Raw genomic sequence first — 22424 nt, 5'->3', positions numbered from 1 at the left:
GCGCGTCGCGACGCCGCTGCTGCCAGGGTACATGCGCGAGTTTCGCGTGCCGCAGCATGGGTCGAGTAGCGGTCGACGTTGCGATTTGCCCCCGCTTTTTCCGGACGCAGTAGCAGCAGCAGCAGCAGCAGCAGTAGTCATAGTGTTCTCGTAGCGGTGTGCGTCGCAGCGTGACGGCTGCCGCGATCGCTGTCCGTTGGCTGGCTCGACGCAGGAGGTGGACGACGCGACAGCCCGGTTACTATGGTGAGTACCGCAGCGAGCGTCGCCGCCGACCTGGACGTTCCTCGGCGACACGTGAGAAATCACGATCAGTGGATTCTTCGTGGACGAGCGAGCGAACGGCAAGGAGGCCTCCGCATCGGCGAATACTTGCTCGTCGCCGAGAGACGGACATCCTCGTATCTCGTTAGCGGTCCCCTTGAAAATCCCTTTTCTCACGGGGTCTTCATTGTTCGCTCAGCGGGATTATGTTTCGCGAGCTTCCGCAATCGAATCCGCGATTTGTGTACGCGCACGTACATGCCGATGATGGAGCGCACCATCTGGCCTTGCATGAATGGGTTGCGCGGAACGAGCGAGACGCGGATCAAGCTGGGGAACATCTGCTCGCGATTCAATGACGCGGGGCAGGTACCGTCGGCGCGGCTTCGCGCGCTGGCTGGAACCTCGCGCGGAACAAAGCGGAGCATTCACGCGTCGTGCTAAATGCGGACGCGCGTATCGCGTCCGATGTCATTTTACGAGCGGCGGATCGCGCGATTGCATTTAGCTTATCTTGAAGTAGGACGAAGCTTCAAGCTTCACTCGCTTGCCATTTGAGTCGACATGTAAATTGACATTTGACATTAATATTCGAAATACGTGATCTTTGATGTTTTTGATCCCCTTAAAATATTACGCCCGCACAGAAAGTACCGCGCGATTTTCGTAAAAGCTGACGCTATTAAGAGGCAAAGAGGACACGCTGGCATCTCACGCATCTCGCACGGCTGATTACTCTGACAGATCACCGGGGGATTAATTCGGATTAATGACTCGAGATGGTTTAACCTCCACCACAGTTTCCAGAACCGAGCTGTCTCAGTTAAATATTTGCATAGTTCGCGCTTGAGGGTGTGGAGTAATTCCATCTCCACAGGATCAGCAGAATATAATAACCAGTGGTTTGAAACGTATCTACCTTTCACCTTTTGATGTCCATCCGAATTCACCGTTTACGGTGGTGAATAGTCTTCAACCACGACCGTGGCGCTACCTTTACGCGGTACTGATTACTGAGAACGGGGTTGCCACCGAGGGGGTTGATACCGGAAGGTCAATAAAGGAAGTGGAAATGTATTTAACCGGCTTAAGCTATCGAGAAGTCCCGGGAAGAGCAGCGCTAAGGACGTTGGCCGGGATTTCGTCTCACCCAATCCGCGATTGGAAGACGGACTGACCGCAAATAAAACGCGGCGATCTCGTACGTTCGAACGGGCGAAAACGGTGCGAGGAAATAAACGAAAAAATCGCGGGATTCCCACGAGGAGGCTCTCTTGGCTCACAACGAACTTGGCACGGTCACTTGGTCATTTCCCCCCGCGGAGAAATTCCGCAGGGAAGCATTATAAGAAAGAAAGTATATGGTACTTTACGAGGGACTTTATCGATGCTAATGGGATTGGATAAAGTAGATTGGATTACAAAAATGCGCGATAATGTCGCTGGCGACGCACGCTCCACTACTTTATCACGCACAGTGGGAATAAGCAGGATAATCATTATCGTGAGCTGCTTGAGCTCGTTTTGCAAAAAAGATACTTTGATAAGTAGATCAGATGATTGTAAAGGTGCGATTATTTTTCTTACTTTTCCGAGTACTCTTCTGACGAGTCTCCTGGGAGAGGAGAATTAATCACACGTGGAGTAACTCACGATAATGCCGTTTGATTGAATCACCCGGTAGAACAACGTAATTGACCGCGACCTTGATCGATCGTGAGTTCCCTTATCTGGGCACGCTTCCGGGCGGCATGCCAAGTGTTCCTTATTGATAATCCCGTGTAATCTCCGCAACGTGTCTGCCCGCGGTTCGGTCACGGAAGGTCTCTGTCGAGGTGGCCATCAGAGATCCCGCGATTTACAACATTATATATCATACGACGGCATTATAAGTCACGATCAATATGACCGTGATGGAGGGACGGAAACGAACTGAAGGGAACTGAAGGGAAAGGGGTAAAGAGCGGCAGGAGGGAGATACATGGGCGCCATGAAGGAAATCCAAGGAGATGCACTCGTGTGCGTCTTCCTTTTGCCTTCCAAGAGGGTAGGAAAAGAGCTCCGTTGAAAGGGCACCGTTTTGCCGGATAGATCGCAGATGCTCCCCCAATCGATCCCTGAACGTGCTCATGTATGAAAGTCTCTCTTGCCGTTTACTCCTTGTTCCGCTATCTTAAAACGCGCTGCGGCCCAATATCCGCTCCTTTCCGTCTGTTCATCCCCGTCCGAATTGCTGCTGCATTATTCCTCTCTCAACCTAGTTTTTATTTAATTTCGTACCACTTGACTTTGTCTACATTTAATCTCTTTCATATTTTAACGGCCCGGTGTGTTCGCTACAGTTATTACTATCACTGTTACATCCTGCAGGTGCGTAGAGGGTCGCATAAAAAATTCTGCCGGCGCCGATGGGCGGCAAAGAGGTATCGAGGGATGGTAAGGGGGTATCGAAACCTGAGAAAGAGAGGGAGAGAATCACATGGTGTCTACCGTTGGTTATCGACCAGTGCGCTCGCCATGTGCCCTGCAAACCGAAAAGGCGCCATAGGGCGCACGCCGGCTGGCCGGTTGGCCGGCCAACGAGGGTGGACTTCTTATTAGTTGCGAGTCTCCCGATAGCAAAAGTTACATTACAAATTACTTGCGAGCTCGCGCGAGATTGCACCCTCGAGAAGTCTGGTCGAACGGGCGGATGAGATGCCGTGCTCAGAAAAATAAACGCAGCACTGCACGAGGGGGTGGAAACGGAGGAAGCGAGCTTACACAAATATCCGCCTCGAAATTCGCCCGGCTTACCGAATGCGAATCGATCAAACTCCGCGTTATATCCTCCCCCTCCCCGTTATCCTGCGGGGCGCGATTGTTGTTTGCTTAGCAGGAAATTATCCGACAGGCTCGATAAATATGCGTCCCTGCCGTGTGCTGTGATGTCTGCGTGATTTTTATGAGAACTAAAAGTCGCGGTCTTTATTACGTAGCCGGCGCGTGTGTGCGTAAACGTTATATCGCGCTGGAAAAGTTGCGCTTCAAACAACGGGACAGTTTTATTATACAAGCAAAAGTCTAGTGAATTGACGATCCAAATATTGCTTCTGTATAAATTTCTCGTATATAAATAAATACAATAAGCGAATAAAATAAAACGAATCGCAACTCGTTCGGACGTTCTCTTCGAAAATAGAAATTCGATTGTCCACACAATGACGAGTATCGAAGACACGATTAAATCCGAATTAAATTTGGATACGAAGGACGCGATTAAATTCGAATTAAATTTAAATACGAAGAAATTAAAATTAGATACAAATATCTTGGATGCCTTCTTTATGAGTATGACAGTGATTAAACATGCGTGACATCGCAGCATGAACGCGATTCATGCGATACCAAGTATTTGCCATAGGAGCCGACGAGCTTCGGCATTCCGTAACGTCGGAAATTTTAATGGAATTAAACTGCGTCACGTATGGGTTACCCTTTGCGGCAGCGGCAGTTTAATATTTAATCAATCCATCGTGATCAATCAGTTACGTCGCGAAATTGATTCCATGTCGAGCTAATTACTTATTCGGGTCACAGCGGGGTGAGAACTCGGAACGATACGCCCGAGACGCTTCGGCCGTCCCGACGCCTCCTCCTGTCCTTCGTCATCGGACTACTGCCTCATTTCGTACATGTTATTGATCATTACACAACTGTACGTTGTGTACGCCATGTGTCGGCAATCGCGAGCACGTGCTGCCATGCCCGATATCGCACGCTCGCCATCGCCTCGCCGCCGAGAGTGAGCTTTCACGGCACGACGAGCGCGAGTTACAACGCGATTCCGTAATTTTGCGAACCGGAAACGTAGCCGCGAAATGCACAAGCAAGATATACAGGGTGTCCCGGGTTTTAACCGACAAACTGCGGGAGCATATTCTACTAGTGGAAATAAGAAAAAATTCTTATATCGAGTTTGCTTAGAAATGCTTTATTACAAAGTTATAAACCAATATTCAAAAGAAATATCAGATAAGTAACAACGGAACATAGTGTAGAATTTGGAAGGTCGAAGATGTTTATGTTACGTGTATTCACATGTATTCATGTTCACTATGTTGAAACGATTCAGTATGATTGTTACTTTCACAAGAGTAGCTGTTAGATTTCAATCGTCGTGTCAACTAGCAATTACTATCAGAATGCCAAAAGTGTTTTCAAATGAGGAATACACTGATATTCATTTCGCGTACGGATTCTGTGACGGAAATGCACGAGCTGCCGTACGAGAGTATCAACGTAGATTTCCTAACAGGAGAGTACCAGATAGATTTAAAGCAACGAATTACTAATTCAGTTACTGAGATGCAACAAAATTTTCAGGAATGTCGTACTGTAACAAATTCTGTACTACGTCGATGTCTAGCTTGTATCGATGTGCAAGGACAACATTTTGAAATGCGTCACTAAATCATTGCGTAGATAATTTATATTTTTGTGAAAAAATCCGTTGTTACTTATCTGATATTTCTTTTGAATATTGGTTTATAACTTTGTAATAAAGCATTTCTAAGCAAACTCGATATAAGAATTTTTTCTTATTTCCACTAGTAGAATATGCTCCCGCAGTTTGTCGGTTAAAACCCGGGACACCCTGTATATATATAATACATATATACATTTGCCCGCACGCCGCGTATTATTTGCACAGCTAATCGGAACACTGACGTTTCGTGCAAACTGACGTAACAATAAATCTTCCCGCGCGCAACTTTACGAACGTAGTACGTATTGCCTAATCGTATTTCAATCGCGACGAGAGCTGCCCGCGCCGGTATCATGCATGTCATTCATGTTTCCTGGCATTCCGCATTTCGCGAGATCGCTGACGGTGCCGTTCGCGCGTCGCCACACGAGAAATCCGACGCGCGCGATTTCGCCGTGCACTGGGAATTCGCGTTATCGCGATGCGCTTTCCGCTTGCGAGGGACGTCCCTTGCCTTGTTCGCGTTGTGAGGAGAAACTCGGACGGTCGTACGTCGGGGTAGGTAAATCTTGCTTTACGAAGACGCAGGAGGGTTCTCCGCTTTATTTGTCGTCGACGTGCACGAGCGTGAAACGATATATGTGCTTGGCGGACCCTTCCGATAAAGAAAGCTCGACGCCGGAATCCTGAAGTATTTTCCAAGTCTATTTTTGGTGAAGCACCCAAACAGGATACACTATATCAGTAGCTTTGTTCTTCAATTCTAGCGAAATATTAATAAAGATGATTCCCTTCAGAATAAACTACCGTCGAGTAAATCATTCATCGGCTACCATCATACGTTTGACACACTTCCAAACGTTACGTGTCGCACGTAGACGGCACACATATTTTCGATCAGGCTGATCACACACGATTGGAAAATCGGAGACACTGATACGCGCGAGCGGGTCGCATGAATTATTCTCAAAGTTCGCCGGAGCTGTCCGGTTTCGATCTGGATTCTATTGTGATACGCCACTCGCGCGCTCTCGCAAATATCCTGCCTTCGTAATCGCGGACGAGATCGACGGTGAACAACGTGTGTCATCCATTTCTGGTGAGCTCCGCGGCACGGCAAGTGAATATAAATATTATATACACCACGTCACAGTGTGTCAACCGAGAGTCGCATATGTTGCGTTGCATGTATACATTTTCTACAGTATTTTCTCTCTTTCCCCCCCCCCTCTCTCTGTTCTAATATTTGCTATACTAAAACACATATTTTCGTTTCCCATTATATCACACGCCTTTCGAATGGGGTGAAAATCGGACGGTTCGTCGCGCAGTGAAACGACCACCGACCCAAAAACGCGCCGTTGCACCTTTCGACATATAAGAGAGAGAGAGAGATAGAAAGGGGAGGCACCGAATTACCGCAATCTGCTAATAGATTCTGCCACGTGACCCGTGGACCGTGCGCAGCACGCACACGTGAGGCACGTTTCGCTCTCGTATGGCAATCTATTCCCGTGGTGGGGCACGTTACGAACGCGTTGCAGAAGTGGCCACGCGAGTAGGAGCAAACCGGAGGAAACGTTTCAGTGTTGAGCGAGCCGTGATTGCGCTCCGTTTTGTCATCGTCATCGTCGTAGTCGTAGTTGTCGTTGTCGTCTTCCTCTTCAATATCATCGTCGTCGTCGTTGTCATCCTCTTCTTCCTCGTCATCATCGTCGACGTCAACTCCGTTCATCGCGTGACCCGATGGGGCGGCACCAGGAACGCGTGTTCCGACCGAGACTTCGGCTCCGGAATCTCTCGCGGGATCGGCTGCGAGACGACGAGGTCGAATGCTAGCCGAATGGAGTGCCCTGATTGATGCCGCGAGGAGAGACAACTCCGAAAGTACGCTCGCGCTCATCAGAGAGAAGATTAAAGTGTGCCAGCGCGGTGACGGATTAAGGGGGGAGGGAGCCTGCTTTAGAACGTTGAAAATAAGGTATAATTTTACGAATTTTTTTTGGAGGAACTATACAGCGGATCATTATAAAACTTTGATGCATTTATTAGTACATGTTTAAAGATAAAAAAATTTATTTTTTGATTTGAATATATCGCCTATAGAGGTCGTCCTGGAGGCATCTTGGTGCAGCCGGCATTGTAAATTGGTGAGCATTCTCCCGCCTCCAAGTTTCATCCAAACTGAAAAATTGAAATATTTTCTTGTTATTTATGAATTCCCATCGTCGATGAACCTTTAATATTCATAAAAACATTAAGTTAAACAATTATTTTTGCATGAAAAAGTTCAAAAACTTTGCCTAAAAATCGTACTTTTGTGTTCTAAGCTCCACCATTTTGGCACTTTTCAACTTTTTTCTTCTCTCTTTGGTTCATCGACGATGGGAATTCATAAATAACGAGAAGATATTTCAATTTTTCAGTTTAGACGAAATTTGGAGGCAGGAGAATGCTCACCAATTTGCAATGCCGGCGACGCGGCTGCACTAAGATTTCTCCAGGACGACCTCTACAAGCGATATATTCAAATCAAAAAATAATTTTTTTATCTTTAAACATGTACTAATAAATGCATCAAAGTTTTATAATGATCCGCTGTATAGTTTCTCCAAAAACAATTCGTAAAATATACCTTATTTTCAGCGTTCTAAAGCAGGCTCCCCCCTTAATTCGCGCCACGACGATGAACGTGCTAATTTGTCCAGTTTACGCAGCGGCAGACTGCGCATGATAAGCGACTTCGATTAAGAAAACCGCCGACTAACTGGCGCGTTTGTCGTCGCTCGTTTCCGTCGAGTCAAGGATGGTAAACGTTGCCTGGACAATAACTGTAACATCGATTTATACGTGTGCGCGGCGTGCCGAGCGAAACGTGCGGAACGGGGATTAATTCGGCTGTTAATTCCTGCGCTTCGGTAGGATTACATCGCCGAAACGCGTTCCCAGATTATACGTACTACGTTATGTCCGTCGATGGATTTAAATAGCGTTTGAAATATATCACGTTCAGTATTGAAGATCCACAATGGATCACGTGCACATGTATTGTCGATTCTAGGGTCAGCGCGTTAACGCATTTACGCATTCAAACGATCTCATTTTGAAATGATCGCATTGTGGAAGGATTCACCCGTGGAAAACTATTCTTCCGACACGCGCCAGACGTATTTTCACTCGACGCGTTGTAAGAGGATATGACGACGTATATAGGCGAGGCATACAGTGCGACTGCACCCCGTAACTCGAGAAGATCCACATCCGACACGCAAGTTGCGGTATTCAAATTGCCAATAGGTGCGATAAGTGTTCGCGCATTCTGCATGAAACTTGCATGAGGCACGCATAAACAGAGAGACAAAGGCAACTGTTGCTTGAAAAGGTTCGCATAAAAGTTCCGCATAAAAAGTCGTACTGAAAGTAAGTATCGAAGGCTACTTAACTTCGCGACGAATGTTCTCCGGTCGACCGGAACGCGCAAAATTTTCCAGTGACTTCACTTTCGAGTCACGTCGGCGAGCAGAGGAAATTTCATTAATCCAAGTTGGAGCGACGTGTCAGCGGCAGCGTGTGTAGGGACCGCGTGATATAAAAGTTCCGCCCTAACTCTGGTGGTCTGGCGATATCGCGGCGTTTCTACTGGGATACGTGAACAATCTCGCTGCATATCTCGCTGTCGTTCGCGTCGGTCTGCAACGTGCCCGCATACGAGGCATAATAATCGCGTGGCACCGTGACCGGAATCCGAAGGAGGGATTCGCCGATTACCAAGTTCGTTTATTCTTACCGGTGCGTGACAGCGCTTCGACCTCGTCTTGATCCTAACGACGAGACAGCTTGCACGCGAGAAAGACGGGACCGAATTAAAATACAGAAGTAAAATAAATTCTCTTGACTTTACACACACACACACACATACACAGAAAAATCAACAAGCATGGAAACGATATTGGAATAAATAAAACTTGTTTAGCAGTCTCTCATTGCATGTCCTTTTGTCTATACATCATTGTACATGCGCGTCTAATAATAAATATTTTCGCGATTAAATCAGACAGTAAATTGCCTCGAATCGATGTTGCGGCGACTCGTAAATTGATTTAGATTGGCGATCCTATTTGATTATCTGATGGCACAGTTAGTTAATGGCGAGCTCTGATCAACCGTGAAATTTTTATGTAGGCGAAGCATGGAAGCGGCAAGAAAAATCCCTGGTCCAAGTCGCTCGTTCTGCGAACGCTTTAATTAGTAATTTATGCAATTCCTGCTCCGCTACGGGCGATACCGTCTATCACATCCGGTTCTGATCCTGATAGTTGGCGCAACCGTGAAATTTCTGGCGAACGAGTGATTGCCGTTGTAATTATTAATCCAGCGACACGGGCCAAAGCAAGCAACTGGTCGAACGGCAATCTCGGTCCTCGACCAATCGCAAAATTTCTCGCGTGATGATCTCGTATGTGCAAGTGTGTGTACTTGCGTGCTTGAAGAGAGATCGATAAAATTGAATGGAACGTGTTCTATTTCCAAGTCACCTAAATGCATATTTAACTATATTCCCGATAAGCCCGATTACCGTTTCAGCGAAAGAGCTCTTCGCGCGAATGAGAGCATTAATAAAACCGAAATTGGAAAGTAAAAAAGAAAAAACGAGTTTTGTTCGGAAAGTTTGCTCTTCATCTATGAAAGAGCTACGGAATTTGCAATGTAGATTCGTTTGGACAACGTTAATATACGGGATGATGACGAGGATATCTTTTCTGCAATAGTGTGGGTAGCAACAATCAATAATCTCAAGTTTTGCGATATCGGCTGTGTCACCTGAAGATCTCGTTTACAGCAAAAAGTCTTTTGACGCAAAGACACTCGGCGCGCGCACACACACACATACTTAACATCATACGAATCACGTCACAGACAATCTTTAATTCACGATGCGACTGACACTTCAATTGACCGCATCTGCGTGATTCCGTTACACCGATGTGATCGTAGTTTAATTTTCACTTAATATTCTTACGAATTTTTTTACGTTTGTTCTCACAATCAGTCTATTTCGTCGAACGCAGCGTCTTTGAAAGACATGCTTTTAAGAAGCCTTATTGGCATCTTGTGATTTATCGAGAAGCCACGTTGCGCTCAAATAGGCAGCTTAATTATAAGAATCGATCAGCATTTCCCTTTTTCGCCGTTTAGTCAGAACGAAATTTACCGACGAAATTTCACTCCGACCTCTTTTCGCCTTTCTTGTTCGCAAGCAAACATTATCAAGATTCGACTTACCAATTCGAATTTTCTCGGTTGCGGAAGGTAGAAATTTTCTCAATTTTCTCGCACATTTCACTCGGTAGAGATATCATCGCGGTAGCGAACGTTTCGCACGTAGATTTTTGCGTTCTAGAATGTCTAGGAATACAGAATGATTCAGAAAAATTGATAAAATCTGATATCAGAAAATTAGATAGACAAATCCGTCAAGATTATCCGAAGTATAATAATAAACGTTCGGGTCTTCAAATATACATCTCCGATTTCTAGTTTTACTATATTAGGATATTATTAATATTAACGTAATAAATTCTTAGAATAAGATAACTTCTTCCGTTTCTTCATTTTTGTGGTTTTTACTCGCGGTTTCTGTTCACAATATTATCTGTTGACATGCTTTTTTTATTTTACCATCATACCATTAAACATTCTTTACTTTTTCACGCATTTTAGTATTCCAGAATAGATAGGAAGCCTGTATTTGGAAATATTGCAAAAAGTGTGCCATGATATGATCGATATATCGATAAAGTTTTAATCAATAAATTTAATCGCTCGTGTCGTTCCCAGCAATTTTCTAATTGTTTCTTACAAAACGACTGTTTAAGTCATATGATAATGACAAAGTAGACACGGTAGATCTTATCGCGGTTCGTATTTGTTTTCCTGCTGTTCGCATCGTGCGAGGCGAAAAACAGTGCACTGTGTAGGAAAGATAACGTTAAATTCGCGACGGCGTAATTTAGAGGCACTGCTCTTTGTACACGACTTATGTAAGGTAGCGTTACGATAGCGTTGTGTTGAAAGTAAATTAGAGAAGAGCGTTTTCTAGGTGTGACGTTGAAGAGTATCATTACCGACAGTCATTCTCCGAGAGCGAACTTGCGCAATCGCGACCTTCGTTCAACAGAATAACACATGTAAAAAAAGGCGACGAGAGATTAAATTTGCTTAAGTCCGCAGAGCATGAATAAAAGAATGTTCCACGAAACAGCGTATCGGAAATATCATAGGTGAACGTTATGACGTTATTATTTCTATCCAAACTTCGGATGAACAGACAAGCAATATATACTACGTAAACAGGAAATATTATCCTGCAAAACATGTAGAAAAAGTGACGTGGATTTCAAGCCTCACTAATTTAATCACCGCGAGATCAAACATCCGGTACGATACGGTAAAGCTATAAACCGCTATAAAATTGCGCAGGAAGGGCCGATAGAATAGTCGGATGAAAGACAACGACGACGAGAACAATGACTATTGTCAGAGTCGGGTCAGAGTCGAGCTAGCTTACCTGTTTCTATCGGATTTTTGGCGATCTTTGAGTAGGGTTCAGGTTCGAATTTGATGTTTCCACCGCAAGAGCGCTCACTCCAACTCGACTCTGACCTCTAACCCGACTTTAATTTTCGATGGAACCATAGTCGATGACGAAGACGGTTGTTAATGATTAACGAGCTCCACGAATCGCGCGGTATCAAAGGGAGGAGAAATAGCGCGCGGATCCGCACGTGCGACCGGTCTCACAAGGTATTGTAAGAGGCGAAAAATAACTAGGAGACTGCCTTAGATTTGAACTCGAACTCTCCGGGATCCCTGGTTCACACGCCTAGGTCTTAGGCTGTACGGCCAATACTCCTACTGTTGTGATCAACTTGTTTTCATTCCGATCCTCTATACGACCTGTCAGTCTCGACTATCTTTCCAAATCTTACAGCTCGGCCAGCCTGACATTACATTCGTCCCCGAATGTCTCCAAATCGTCGGTTCACTCCACTTGAGTCCCTCTCAACCTCCATTTTTGGTTCACTCTTCTGAGTCCCTCCCAACATCCATTTTTGGTTCACTCTTCCGAGTCCCTCCCAACCTCCATGTTGGTTCACTCCTCTGAGTCCTTCCCAATCTCCATGCTGGTTCACTCCTCTGAGTCCATCCCGACCTCCATGTTCAGGCTTCACTACCGGCCAGCTGCTTCTCAACTCCCTCCTCTCCGAGGGATAACGGATGAATCTCAACTGTCTTCGAGGGGTAGCGGATTTTATCCCACTTCTGAATTGTAAGAGGCGAAAAATAACTAGGAGACTGCCTTAGATTTGAACTCGAACTCTCCGGGATCCCTGGTTCACACACCTAGGTCTTAGGCTGTACGGCCAATACTCCTACTGTTGTGATCAACTTGTTTTCATTCCGATTCTCTATACGACCTGTCAGTCTCGACTATCTTTCCAGATCTTACAGCTCGGCCAGCCTGACATTACATTCGTCCCCGAATGTCTCCAAATCGTCGGTTCACTCCACTTGAGTCCCTCTCAACCTCCATTTTTGGTTCACTCTTCTGAGTCCCTCTCAACCTCCATTTTTGGTTCACTCTTCTGAGTCCCTCCCAACATCCATTTTTGGTTCACTCTTCCGAGTCCTTCCCAATCTCCATGCTGGTTCACTCCTCTGAGTCCATCCCGACCTCCATGTTCAGGCTTCACTACCGGCCAGCTGCTTCTCAACTCCCTCCTCTCCGAGGGATAACGGATGAATCTCAACTGTCTTCGAGGGGTAGCGGATTTTATCCCACTTCTGAATTGTAAGAGGCGAAAAATAACTAGGAGACTGCCTTAGATTTGAACTCGAACTCTCCGGGATCCCTGGTTCACACGCCTAGGTCTTAGGCTGTACGGCCAATACTCCTACTGTTGTGATCAACTTGTTTTCATTCCGATTCTCTATACGACCTGTCAGTCTCGACTATCTTTCCAGATCTTACAGTATGATGAGTCAGTCCTCGTCTTCGGGAGCGAGTCATGGGGAGAAACGGGCCGAAATTACACGGGGATTGCTCATTGCCCAAGAATACACACGTACTCCCACCAGAAGTCACGAACTCCTAGCGTCGTCTCATTCGTCATAGATAAATTTCGAGCGTTATCTCGCTCGTTAGCGGCGCGACGGTCCCGCTTTAAGCTCGCTCGTTGTTTTATCGCTAAGTCCACGATCCTGACGGATGTTCTTCCGGTACAGCGCGCTATCGAGTCGCGCACGCCCGCGCGGAGATCCATCTGAACGGATCTCCCAGGCTTCGGCAGACGAACACGACCCTTGAAAACAATTAAACTCGCGGGAAGACCGGATCTTCCTCCGCGCGGGAAGCGACCGCGTATCGTGCACGAATTCTACGAATAGAAATGAGAAATTAAATTAGACGCGCAGGTATGTATCGCGGGACGCGACTGTGGATGCATCTCCAACGCGAGAACAGTGATTAGTGTAATAAGCGATATCAGAAAGCGATATCGTGGCAGAAAAGAATTTTCATTTCGAGTTTTACTGATAAATAGCGACTTTGCCTCTTTAGATGCAACGAGGTTGCAGTGGGGAAAAAATATGTTTAAGTTTCTTACGGCGAGTTACTACAAGCTTTACAACTGCTAATTACTTTGATGACAGGGCAAGAAGCAGCTCACGATTCAGGAGAGGCAGAGGAAACGACGGAACAGCCGACACATGTAGCATTCGGGTGAGTGAGCATCTTTGTTTCAACCCCCTTGCACTCGGCGGAGCTATTATGGCAGTCCGACGTTTTCCGCTCGGGAACACTCGGAAAGGAGATCATCTACGTGAGCTTTAATACGAACTGGCGGAACGCGTTTCAACGTAGCAACGCGTTTTAATTCACCGAGCTCTTCATAGTTAATCTTCGTATCTTCCATCTCTCGGCCGATATTAAATTTGCATTTTACACGTATAATTTTCACGATACACATTTATACAGTCTAATGCACGGCGAATGGAGTACTCCCCCGCGAAATGGGATTGGATCGTGAATCAGATTAAAATTGGAAACTCGTGTTCCCTGGGAGAGTACGGGGTTGGGACGCGGGGGTAACTATCTCCAAACAAGAAAGTTAGCGCGAAGCACGAGTTGAAAGTGATAAATTTTTCATTTCAAATCCGATTCATCTTCTGCTCCCATTTTCAGTCCATTATCAAACTGGAAACGGCATTAAACGCGTTGAAAAACATTTCTTGTATTTCGCGCGTACGAAAACTTAGTCAGCCAGACGTTCCGTCGTGTCGCTCTGTTGAAATTTATTCGTAACTTGGTAATTTATTATCCCTTATCCTTGCTATTTATCGCATCTGGACGCTTCGTTCTTCGTGCTCTCAGGTATCAGTATAATGAAGCCGTCCATGAAAATGGGAGTGATCGCCTTGATAGGGATCTGCGTAGTATTTTATCAATATCACCTATCCACCGGCGTTACCTTCGATCAAGTGACGGCCTTCAATGCGGATACTTCCGCAGAAGACGCCGGGGATTTGCCGATCGGTGAAGAGGGCGACAACTACGGCAAATCTCCAAGATTCTCCGAGGACATGGTGAGAAATGATTAATTGTTACACAGTAGGAAAATCAATCGCACCTTGCCAATTTCTATAAACGCATCTTTTTACAGTGTTTCTCCGTAAGTGTAATTTATTATACATTTTACCGAACGCAGATAAAATTATTTGCTAGTATATATCAATTAACAAATCGCGATAATATAATTCTCTAAATATGGATATTATCTCTTTTACAGATTCGGTACGCCGTGTACCGAGTACAAATCGCGAACGGCCTGAGCCCGGAAGTAAGTTCGATGCTCGTGCAAGAACTTATTAATCAGCTAAGCAAGAACGTCTCGGCGACCACGAGAAACAATTTCAAGCTTCCACCGCAACTGCAACCCTCCGCGGCGACGGTGCATAAAACGGTACCAACCCCTCGCGAGTCGTCCCCGTCGCATTCAGTAGAAGCTTCCGAAGAAACCCCCGAAGAACCCCTGTACATCATCACGCCGACGTATCGAAGACCCGAACAGATCCCTGAGCTCACCAGGATGGCGCATACTCTGATGCTAGTGAAGAACGCGCATTGGCTCGTTATCGAGGATGCTACCGTCGCTACCAAGCAGGTCACCAAGTTATTGGAACGGACGGGCTTGAAATTCGATCACTTGATTGGTAAGTGGTTGGTTTGATACATGTACAAATTGCTCACTACCTGGATATGACGAGCGATATTGTCGCGCAGCTCCCATGCCGGAAAAGTACAAGCTCAAGAAGGGCGCGAAGCCGCGAGGGGTGTCGAACAGGAATCGCGGTTTGCAGTGGATACGAGCGAACGCCACGAGGGGAGTGTTCTACTTCGCTGACGACGACAATACTTACGACATCGAGCTATTCGACGAGGTATTATTGATTAGAAGGCTGCATTTTAATTTGCATGAAATTACTCTGAAAAATTCCACGAGTTTACTCTTTAACGCTCTCTACGCGTTTCAGATTCGAAAGACGAAGACGGTGTCGATGTTTCCGGTGGGACTGTGCACCAAGTTCGGACTGAGCTCTCCCATCCTGAAGAACGGAAAGTTCGCCGGGTTCTACGATGGCTGGGTGGCCGGCCGCAAGTTTCCGGTAGACATGGCCGGGTTCGCCGTGAACGTCAGGTTCCTGCATCTACGCCCGAACGCCAGCATGCCGTTCCGCGCGGGATACGAGGAGGACGGTTTCCTGAAGAGCCTGGCACCGTTCGAGCCGCGGGACGCCCAGCTACTCGCGGACAATTGCACCAAGGTGCTCGCCTGGCACACGCAGACGAAGAAGAACGAGCCGAGCGCACCGCTGGACATGAAACTGTACGGCGCGACGAATCTGGTGAGGCTGAAGCAGCAGATAGTATGATGTCGACCGCGACATCAACGCGAGAACCGAACCTAAATCTTGTGTTTGTACGTGTGCGTATTCGTGAATCCCGCCCCACTTCGCACTAGTTCATCGGTGTGACTCCAAGGAAACTCCTAGGTGCGGAAAAACTGTGCGATTCAGTGCCTAAAAGTATCTTGCCCTCTCGCACGAGGCGAGATAGGGACCGTTATACCTTTAAGCGTAGCCGGTAAAACGACCGTTTTTTTATCAGCTTTTACACATCCGCAACAAGTAGCTCACTCCGAGGACGGTTCGCCTTTGCCTCGAGAACCGGTAGAGGCAGGAAAATACCGGGATAGTGTTTCGCGGCGAGATAGAATCTCACGCGTTAAAGGAGAATTTGAAACCGACTGCCTCTGCGGTTTGGCACATCTCAGTCCTTAGATATGCCAATGTGAAGCGATGTAAACGTGAAAAGAAACTGTGTGTTTCTTCGCTGATATTAGTAACCAGTAAGTACAGCGTGTGATGGTTAACGGTGTCGAAAGATTATGCGGTCTCAGATTATTGCTGACACGTGCAAATGCGAATACGCGCGAAGATAAACGACCAAAGAGAGCAAACGAGTCACTCGCTGTAATGTGCTAAGCTCTTACACTTACTTTATTCGTTCTGCGACAAGTTCGTCCCGCGAGTTCTGTAGATCCTCCACTATATTCCAGTCTATTCCATGGTGAAATTCATTCCTAAGCTTGTTCTTGTATGATGCGCGATCGAAGAGTAGTTTGATCAAAGAGCGAAAATGTCCAAGTAGTTGCCGCAAGCGTAATTCTACTTCGGGTGACCTAGCGTCTGCCGAATTCACGTTGAACGAGATTATTTCTCGCTCGTGAACTTGATACTCGTTAATGTAGTTAACAAGTTACGATGTTTAACGATCGCCCGATCGTCGTCTAATCCTGCCCCGCTTCTTTATGCGATTAGCCAACATAGGCAATTATGAGATATCGAGTTAGATCAAGACCCTCCATAGGAATTTTACATACTCTCAATAGATTTCTCGCGAAAGGAACAATAAAAGTTTAAAGCTTTCGGAACGTCGAAGTTTAATATTTTAATGCTTGTCGGCAGTCATTACAAGTTGCAATTTACGAGGACTTTTGATTAAGACGCGAGAATCTCTCCTCTCTCACAAGAAGATCTTAAATCAGAAAATATAAAGCTGGAATGAACAAGATATGTGTTTTGTCATATATTTATGACTTATAGATTTATTTAGTCTTTTTTTAAGGATATTTTGTTGTATTCTTTAATACAATAAATTAAGTTTATGATATGTCTAGAAAAGGATTCCGCAGCATGCACATGATATTAATCCGATTAAAAGAATGACTGAATAGCCGAGGAATATTTGTACGTGACGAATGGCATTCGCCAAAACAAGTTGTCCTCATCTACTATTTGACTGAATAGGCATTATTAGTAATTATCGAATTTGCTCATCGCTGCTCGTTCGTTTCCGATTGCTGATATAATTCGTCTACTTTGTCCATGATTATTAGAAAAGAAATAACGGATTATAATCAAACAGACGAGCGTTCATGTTACTAACACATACGTGTGTGCATGAGTGTAGAAAATATGTACTTCCTAGAAAGTCATGATATTTAAAGCTACATTTAACTCTTCTTGCACAATATAGTTCGCGCGAGCCAAGCTTTAAGAGACCCGCCATGTTTTTTAGGTAGAAATAAAAAAGTTAGAAGATAAGGGAACGGTACCAAGCGCTAAGTGAAATCTAAATAATCCGTTTTAATCGCCTGGATGCGACAATTCAACAGAATAATCGGAGTATCGGATTGCCATGTACAGTGGAACCTAAATCCGGACACTTCTTTGTTGCCATAAAACATATCTATAAAAATTCGACCAATATAAGTATTAGATCAAATATACAACTTTATCTAATTATCTCTTTATAGCTTTACTTGATACAAATATATCATGCATATTATACTGCTATAATTTATTTAAATTGGAGACCAACATTAGTTATTCTAGTTTAGTAATTTCAGATTTTAACAGATTTATATACAGAACGAAGAGAGATGTGTTAGTTATACATATAAAGTAACAGTTAATTACGAGGGGTTGGTCACTAGCAGTTATAGTGTACAAAAATTACCCTTGATACGGATTACCTTTAAATTACCTCAGATTCCTTAAGATTACCTAATACTACAACAGTTCGATCAAATAACTTGGCAAAAGTTTCAATTTACTGTCAAAATTCATCAATGCCGTATTTTCCATATTGATTTCAGCCGGTAGTTCCCTCGATGATTGTTCAGAATGTTCCATTTTGATCGATTTCGATAATAAAACTAGAAAAAAATAATAAACTAGCACAGAGCAAAAGAATCAAGCACAGAGTAGGCAGCTCGGCGGACATATAGATCCGAAAACATATGAAAGGTTGCGTTTCCGATATTTGGTTGTCTCTCGGCGGTTAGATATTCTGAATATATATCGCGCATGGTATCACGATTACCTTAGATTACCTCAGATTATCTGAAACTACCCTAAGAATTACCTAGCCCTTGTACAAAGATTACCTCAGTGACCAACCCCTCGGTTAATTACGTACATCGATTAACAATCGACTTAATTAGTTCGGACGTAAGGAGTTCTGCTGTACAATTTATTGCGGGAAAATAAAGAGAAAAACTTCTCTTCCGATAAATTTCATATCCTCGTAATGTTACGTACCTACTAGTGTCTAGTAGTATCCTCTCGATCGTATGTCATGTAAAAAAAAGCGACATCGAACAAATTGATATCAGTTAGATCTCGAAGTACTGACGAGGCTGAGAACATTTTTCCAAAGATGCTTAATCCTCTAGCGAGGCTTTAATTTTCCGGAAGTCACTCGACTTTATCCTATCCAGTGTGATGCGCTTCGTAGCGATAGATGTAATAATTCCAGCGCGTGGATAATAATAATGATAATGATAATTTATCGCTAGAGCGTGAACTATATCGTGTCGCTACGACACCAAAAAAAGAAATTTGCGAAACCATAGTACATATAACTATACGTTAATTGCACCACTTAGAAAAATCGATCGAAGGTAGTAAGCGGAGTGTCGTATGTGTGTGCGCGCGCTGAATATGTACGTGTGAGTGTGTCTGATTATTAAGTTTCTCCCAATCACATATCCTGCTGGAGTGTGCGGAGATTTGTGTACAGAAGATACGCGCTATTTACGTTTCAGATTAATTTATACGGATACAGTTTGCAATAAACTTACGAGAAGCAATACGTGCGGTTCTTTGCACAGTTAGATTGTAGAGGAAGAGAAGAAAGAAAAAAAAAGTAAGGACGAGAGAGATGGGTGGTTATACTTGTTTGTTGGAAGGCATGAGATATGTAGAGAGCAAATCATCTTAGTTTTAATTTCGAAAAATTCTAGAGAGTACTTAGCGTGTCGAGTCGATACTGTATGTGATATATATTATTGTATTATTTTAACGCATCGATTCTACGTGAAACCGAGGTGTACAAAAGACGCAAGCAATGCTCAAAACTCCGGCAATTCAGAGGCTGAATGGTACGATGTATATGCGCATGCCGGGAAATGTACATACACGAATCTCTCTTTGTTTCAAAAGAAGTTAACTAATATTTACTCATCTCACGTACACTCGAAAAAGATTGGAGTTATCCGTTTAAGAAACAGATTGTGATTCATGTATACTTCTTTTTTAATATTCTTTATTATTAAAATTAAAATTATTTAATTTATGTCTTATTTTTCCAATTTTTGAAAATTTGAGAAATGTATATACAAAGAACAGACGCAGTTCTGATGCATACAACATTCGTGTTTCACTTTTGCTAAATTGTTTTACTTTTACTAAATTAATTTTAAGGATTTTTGTATCAGGCTCGATTATTTTCAAGAGTACGTAATTCTTTATCATAAATAAAGGAAATGGTTGTTAAGCAAAAATTATCGCAAGTTATCTCGATACCTTTTTCTATAGCATTTACGTGCAGCATTTATATTCAATGAGAAAATAATGATATATGATAAAACACAATGATAATAAAAATAGGGAATATATTATAAAAAGAGAGTTTCAAGTCATCGATGTATGTTGGATTACATTCAATATATTGTACGCTGACAGCGTGTGCTGCGAGATTATGACAAGCTGTTACTGTACAGATATTTAGCAGTTTTGCCATAAGTTTCAGCTATGAACAATAAACTATTGTTCGTCGAAAACATTAATCGGTATTTTATTTAATACCACATGTCACAAAAACACGTTTCCGATTTCAGATTTTAATTTTAATAAATTATACTAGCATACAGGAAAAGACACATCGCTCTATATTGAGATAAATCTGTTTATTATATATCCTTTTTAAATCTTACCAGGAAATTCGCTGGATGTACGGCTGGTCCTCCCAATGGAACGCCTTGTTGGCGAAGATAAGAAATTGCAGTAAATTGATCGTCAACGTCGTGAGCGATTCCAAGTAGATCTGCCATTTGCAAGGCCTTTTCATGCTCAGACGATAAAAGATGTACGGTAAAATGAAGTAGCGCGGTTCCACTAATAATTGAGGTATCAGAACCGCGCACACGCAGATACCGTAATTGAGTTGCGTGAGGAATCTCAGGTGGCTGATATTCCGCGATATGGCGAGCAAACTCGCGCAATAAATTGGTATCAACAGATACTTGAACGCCGCGTATCGACCTATGAATCTGTTCCACACGTAGAACCAGTAGTGCCGATTATCGGCCAAAACGTACGGATGAACGAGCGTATTGAAGCGAATGACTGCAATCATTACCGCGATAATTGCACTTGCGAGAATCCAGTAACGGCGAAGAAGCTGCAAACACGTTCGCCAATGAGGTATCACGTACGGCCACGAGAACAGGGAAACGAAGGCGGAGAAGTAAAATATCTGGCAGACGTGAATTGTTGCAACGTGAGCAGTACGGTCGCCGATGACGATGCCTTTGTTCCACGCGACGAAGGCAATGAACATCAGGCAGACCGTTATGCAGGGAAGTAGACTGCTGCATACCTGTGCAGCGAACTTGACAAAGGATGATGGACCCTTGCGTGCCTCGCACATTATCTGCTTCCAAATTAACTAAGGAAAAAAATTAAGAAGCGATTTAATTACTTCTCCCAACGGTTTGCAGTTTGTAATGTATAAGAATTTGTAATTGTCTACTTACACGAAAGTGCATTGGAGTGCTGAGCACTCGTGGAGAGGCAGATTGTGGCATTTTGCGATCAAATATGTCTAGCGCGTGTTCTATGGCAAGGAAGCCGAGCCAGATAATGTTCGTTTGACGTACAAGGACAGCAACTAAACCTATGTGTAACGTTGTTCTTGATTATATTGCAGTTTTTATGTGTCCTGCATAAGTATGAAATATTTACCTGCGAATGCTGTCATCTTTGCCTGCTTACGCTGGTGCAAAAGTAACATTAAGAGCACTACATTCACAGATACAACATCTGTGTAATAAAAGAAGCACCAGAAGTATAACGGTGGAAAGAGGGTAATGTTGTATGCTAAAGTAAGCATCAACCAATTGTTCCACCGATCTGTCTCATTAGATTTACACTTGTCTTTTATGATATTATAGACAAGATAGAGATTTAGGCACGTTCCGAGTAAATTTATGGCTCTTAAATATGTAATATTGCAAAGACTAAAAGGTGATAGCATTGCGCTGGTAATAAGGTATAAACCAGGCAGCGTGGTAATTTTTGGGTCCCACTGAAAGCAATTTGTAACATATTTTTACTCCAAACAGAGAGAAAACTGAACCTGTTACTTTTAAGACATTTAAGGTATTCCTGAATTATTATATGTTACCTGCGTAAAGTTCCAAGTGCAATATCGTAATGTCTGAGGTACGTGGAAAGCCTCATCGATAAAATAATGCGGTTGAATACGATTCAAGTACAGAAAAAGCAGTACGGTACTTGTAAAGAATAAGATTAACGTGGAATACATAAAAATCTTATAGTTTAGTCTCACATAACCGAGACGCGACAAGAGGCCCATGATTATTTCACTAGTATGCCCAACACTCACAAATCATTAAATCTTAATAATTGCACGGACATAAAATTAATATCACGTTAAATGCATCATCACAGCCAAGATTTGAATTAATCTAACCTAAAATTATGCCTTCAGATTCATTGTGTAAGAAAGTATCTCATTATTATACCACATATTTCACAGTAATACGATTGATACTATGAAGAAACATCTTATAACGTTGTTATTACGACATTACTGTAAAACAATTTACAATTATTGTTTAAAAGCCGGCATGTCACGATTCTCGCAACATATGCTCGTATTTACCAACAATCTAGAGAAATCTCGAGAGTTTTTAGGTTATTTCGAAAAGGTTATCGTTCGACTGTTGGTACGCCTGCAGAGGAGGTTGCGCGCATGTATACGAACAACTTCAAGTCGCTCCTATTTCAACCATTTTATTGAGATTGATTTGCTTTGCGTTTTATTGCGCGATGATATGATTTTTCCATTTTCCAGGCGCAATTAGAATATTGACACATTAAATCGTATCAGACAGGTGAAATCAATTGTCCTGCGACTATGATGCGTCTGTAATATAATATTTCACTCACCACCCTCAGCCAGTGCATCCTGCTAGCAATC

The 22424-nt window shown here is 43.7% G+C and overlaps 2 protein-coding genes across 6 annotated transcripts; one reads left to right on the top strand and one right to left on the bottom strand.

Annotated features, from left to right (window-relative positions):
* Nucleotides 1-75: 75 nt before the first annotated feature.
* On the top strand, nt 76-19973 carry LOC105277618 (galactosylgalactosylxylosylprotein 3-beta-glucuronosyltransferase P). 5 transcript variants are annotated; one of them, XM_020030966.2, is made up of 7 exons: nt 6325-6619; nt 7794-8029; nt 13445-13514; nt 14166-14377; nt 14581-15004; nt 15075-15232; nt 15326-19973. In XM_020030966.2, the coding sequence occupies exons 4-7, from the start codon at nt 14177-14179 to the stop codon at nt 15722-15724; spliced, it is 1182 nt and encodes a 393-aa protein (XP_019886525.1). In that variant the 5' UTR covers nt 6325-6619; nt 7794-8029; nt 13445-13514; nt 14166-14176; the 3' UTR covers nt 15725-19973. The 5 variants fall into 5 exon arrangements, with proteins under 5 accessions (XP_019886522.1, XP_019886525.1, XP_019886530.1 ...); XM_020030963.2 differs by lacking the exons at nt 6325-6619; nt 7794-8029 and adding an exon at nt 76-246; XM_020030971.2 differs by lacking the exon at nt 7794-8029.
* Nucleotides 19850-21797, bottom strand: LOC105277645 (putative Dol-P-Glc:Glc(2)Man(9)GlcNAc(2)-PP-Dol alpha-1,2-glucosyltransferase). The gene is made up of 4 exons (XM_011336158.3): nt 21606-21797; nt 21164-21506; nt 20956-21095; nt 19850-20867 (listed from the first exon to the last, which is right to left on the bottom strand). Exons 1-4 carry the CDS (start codon nt 21795-21797, stop codon nt 20130-20132), a joined length of 1413 nt encoding a protein of 470 aa, XP_011334460.1. The 3' UTR covers nt 19850-20129.
* Between the last annotated feature and the right edge of the window lie 627 nt (nt 21798-22424).

Source organism: Ooceraea biroi, chromosome 11 (genome assembly GCF_003672135.1).
Source record: "Ooceraea biroi isolate clonal line C1 chromosome 11, Obir_v5.4, whole genome shotgun sequence".
NCBI lineage: Eukaryota > Metazoa > Arthropoda > Insecta > Hymenoptera > Formicidae > Ooceraea > Ooceraea biroi.
Note: the sequence above shows the minus strand (reverse complement) of the source record. Positions and strands in the feature narration are given on the sequence as shown.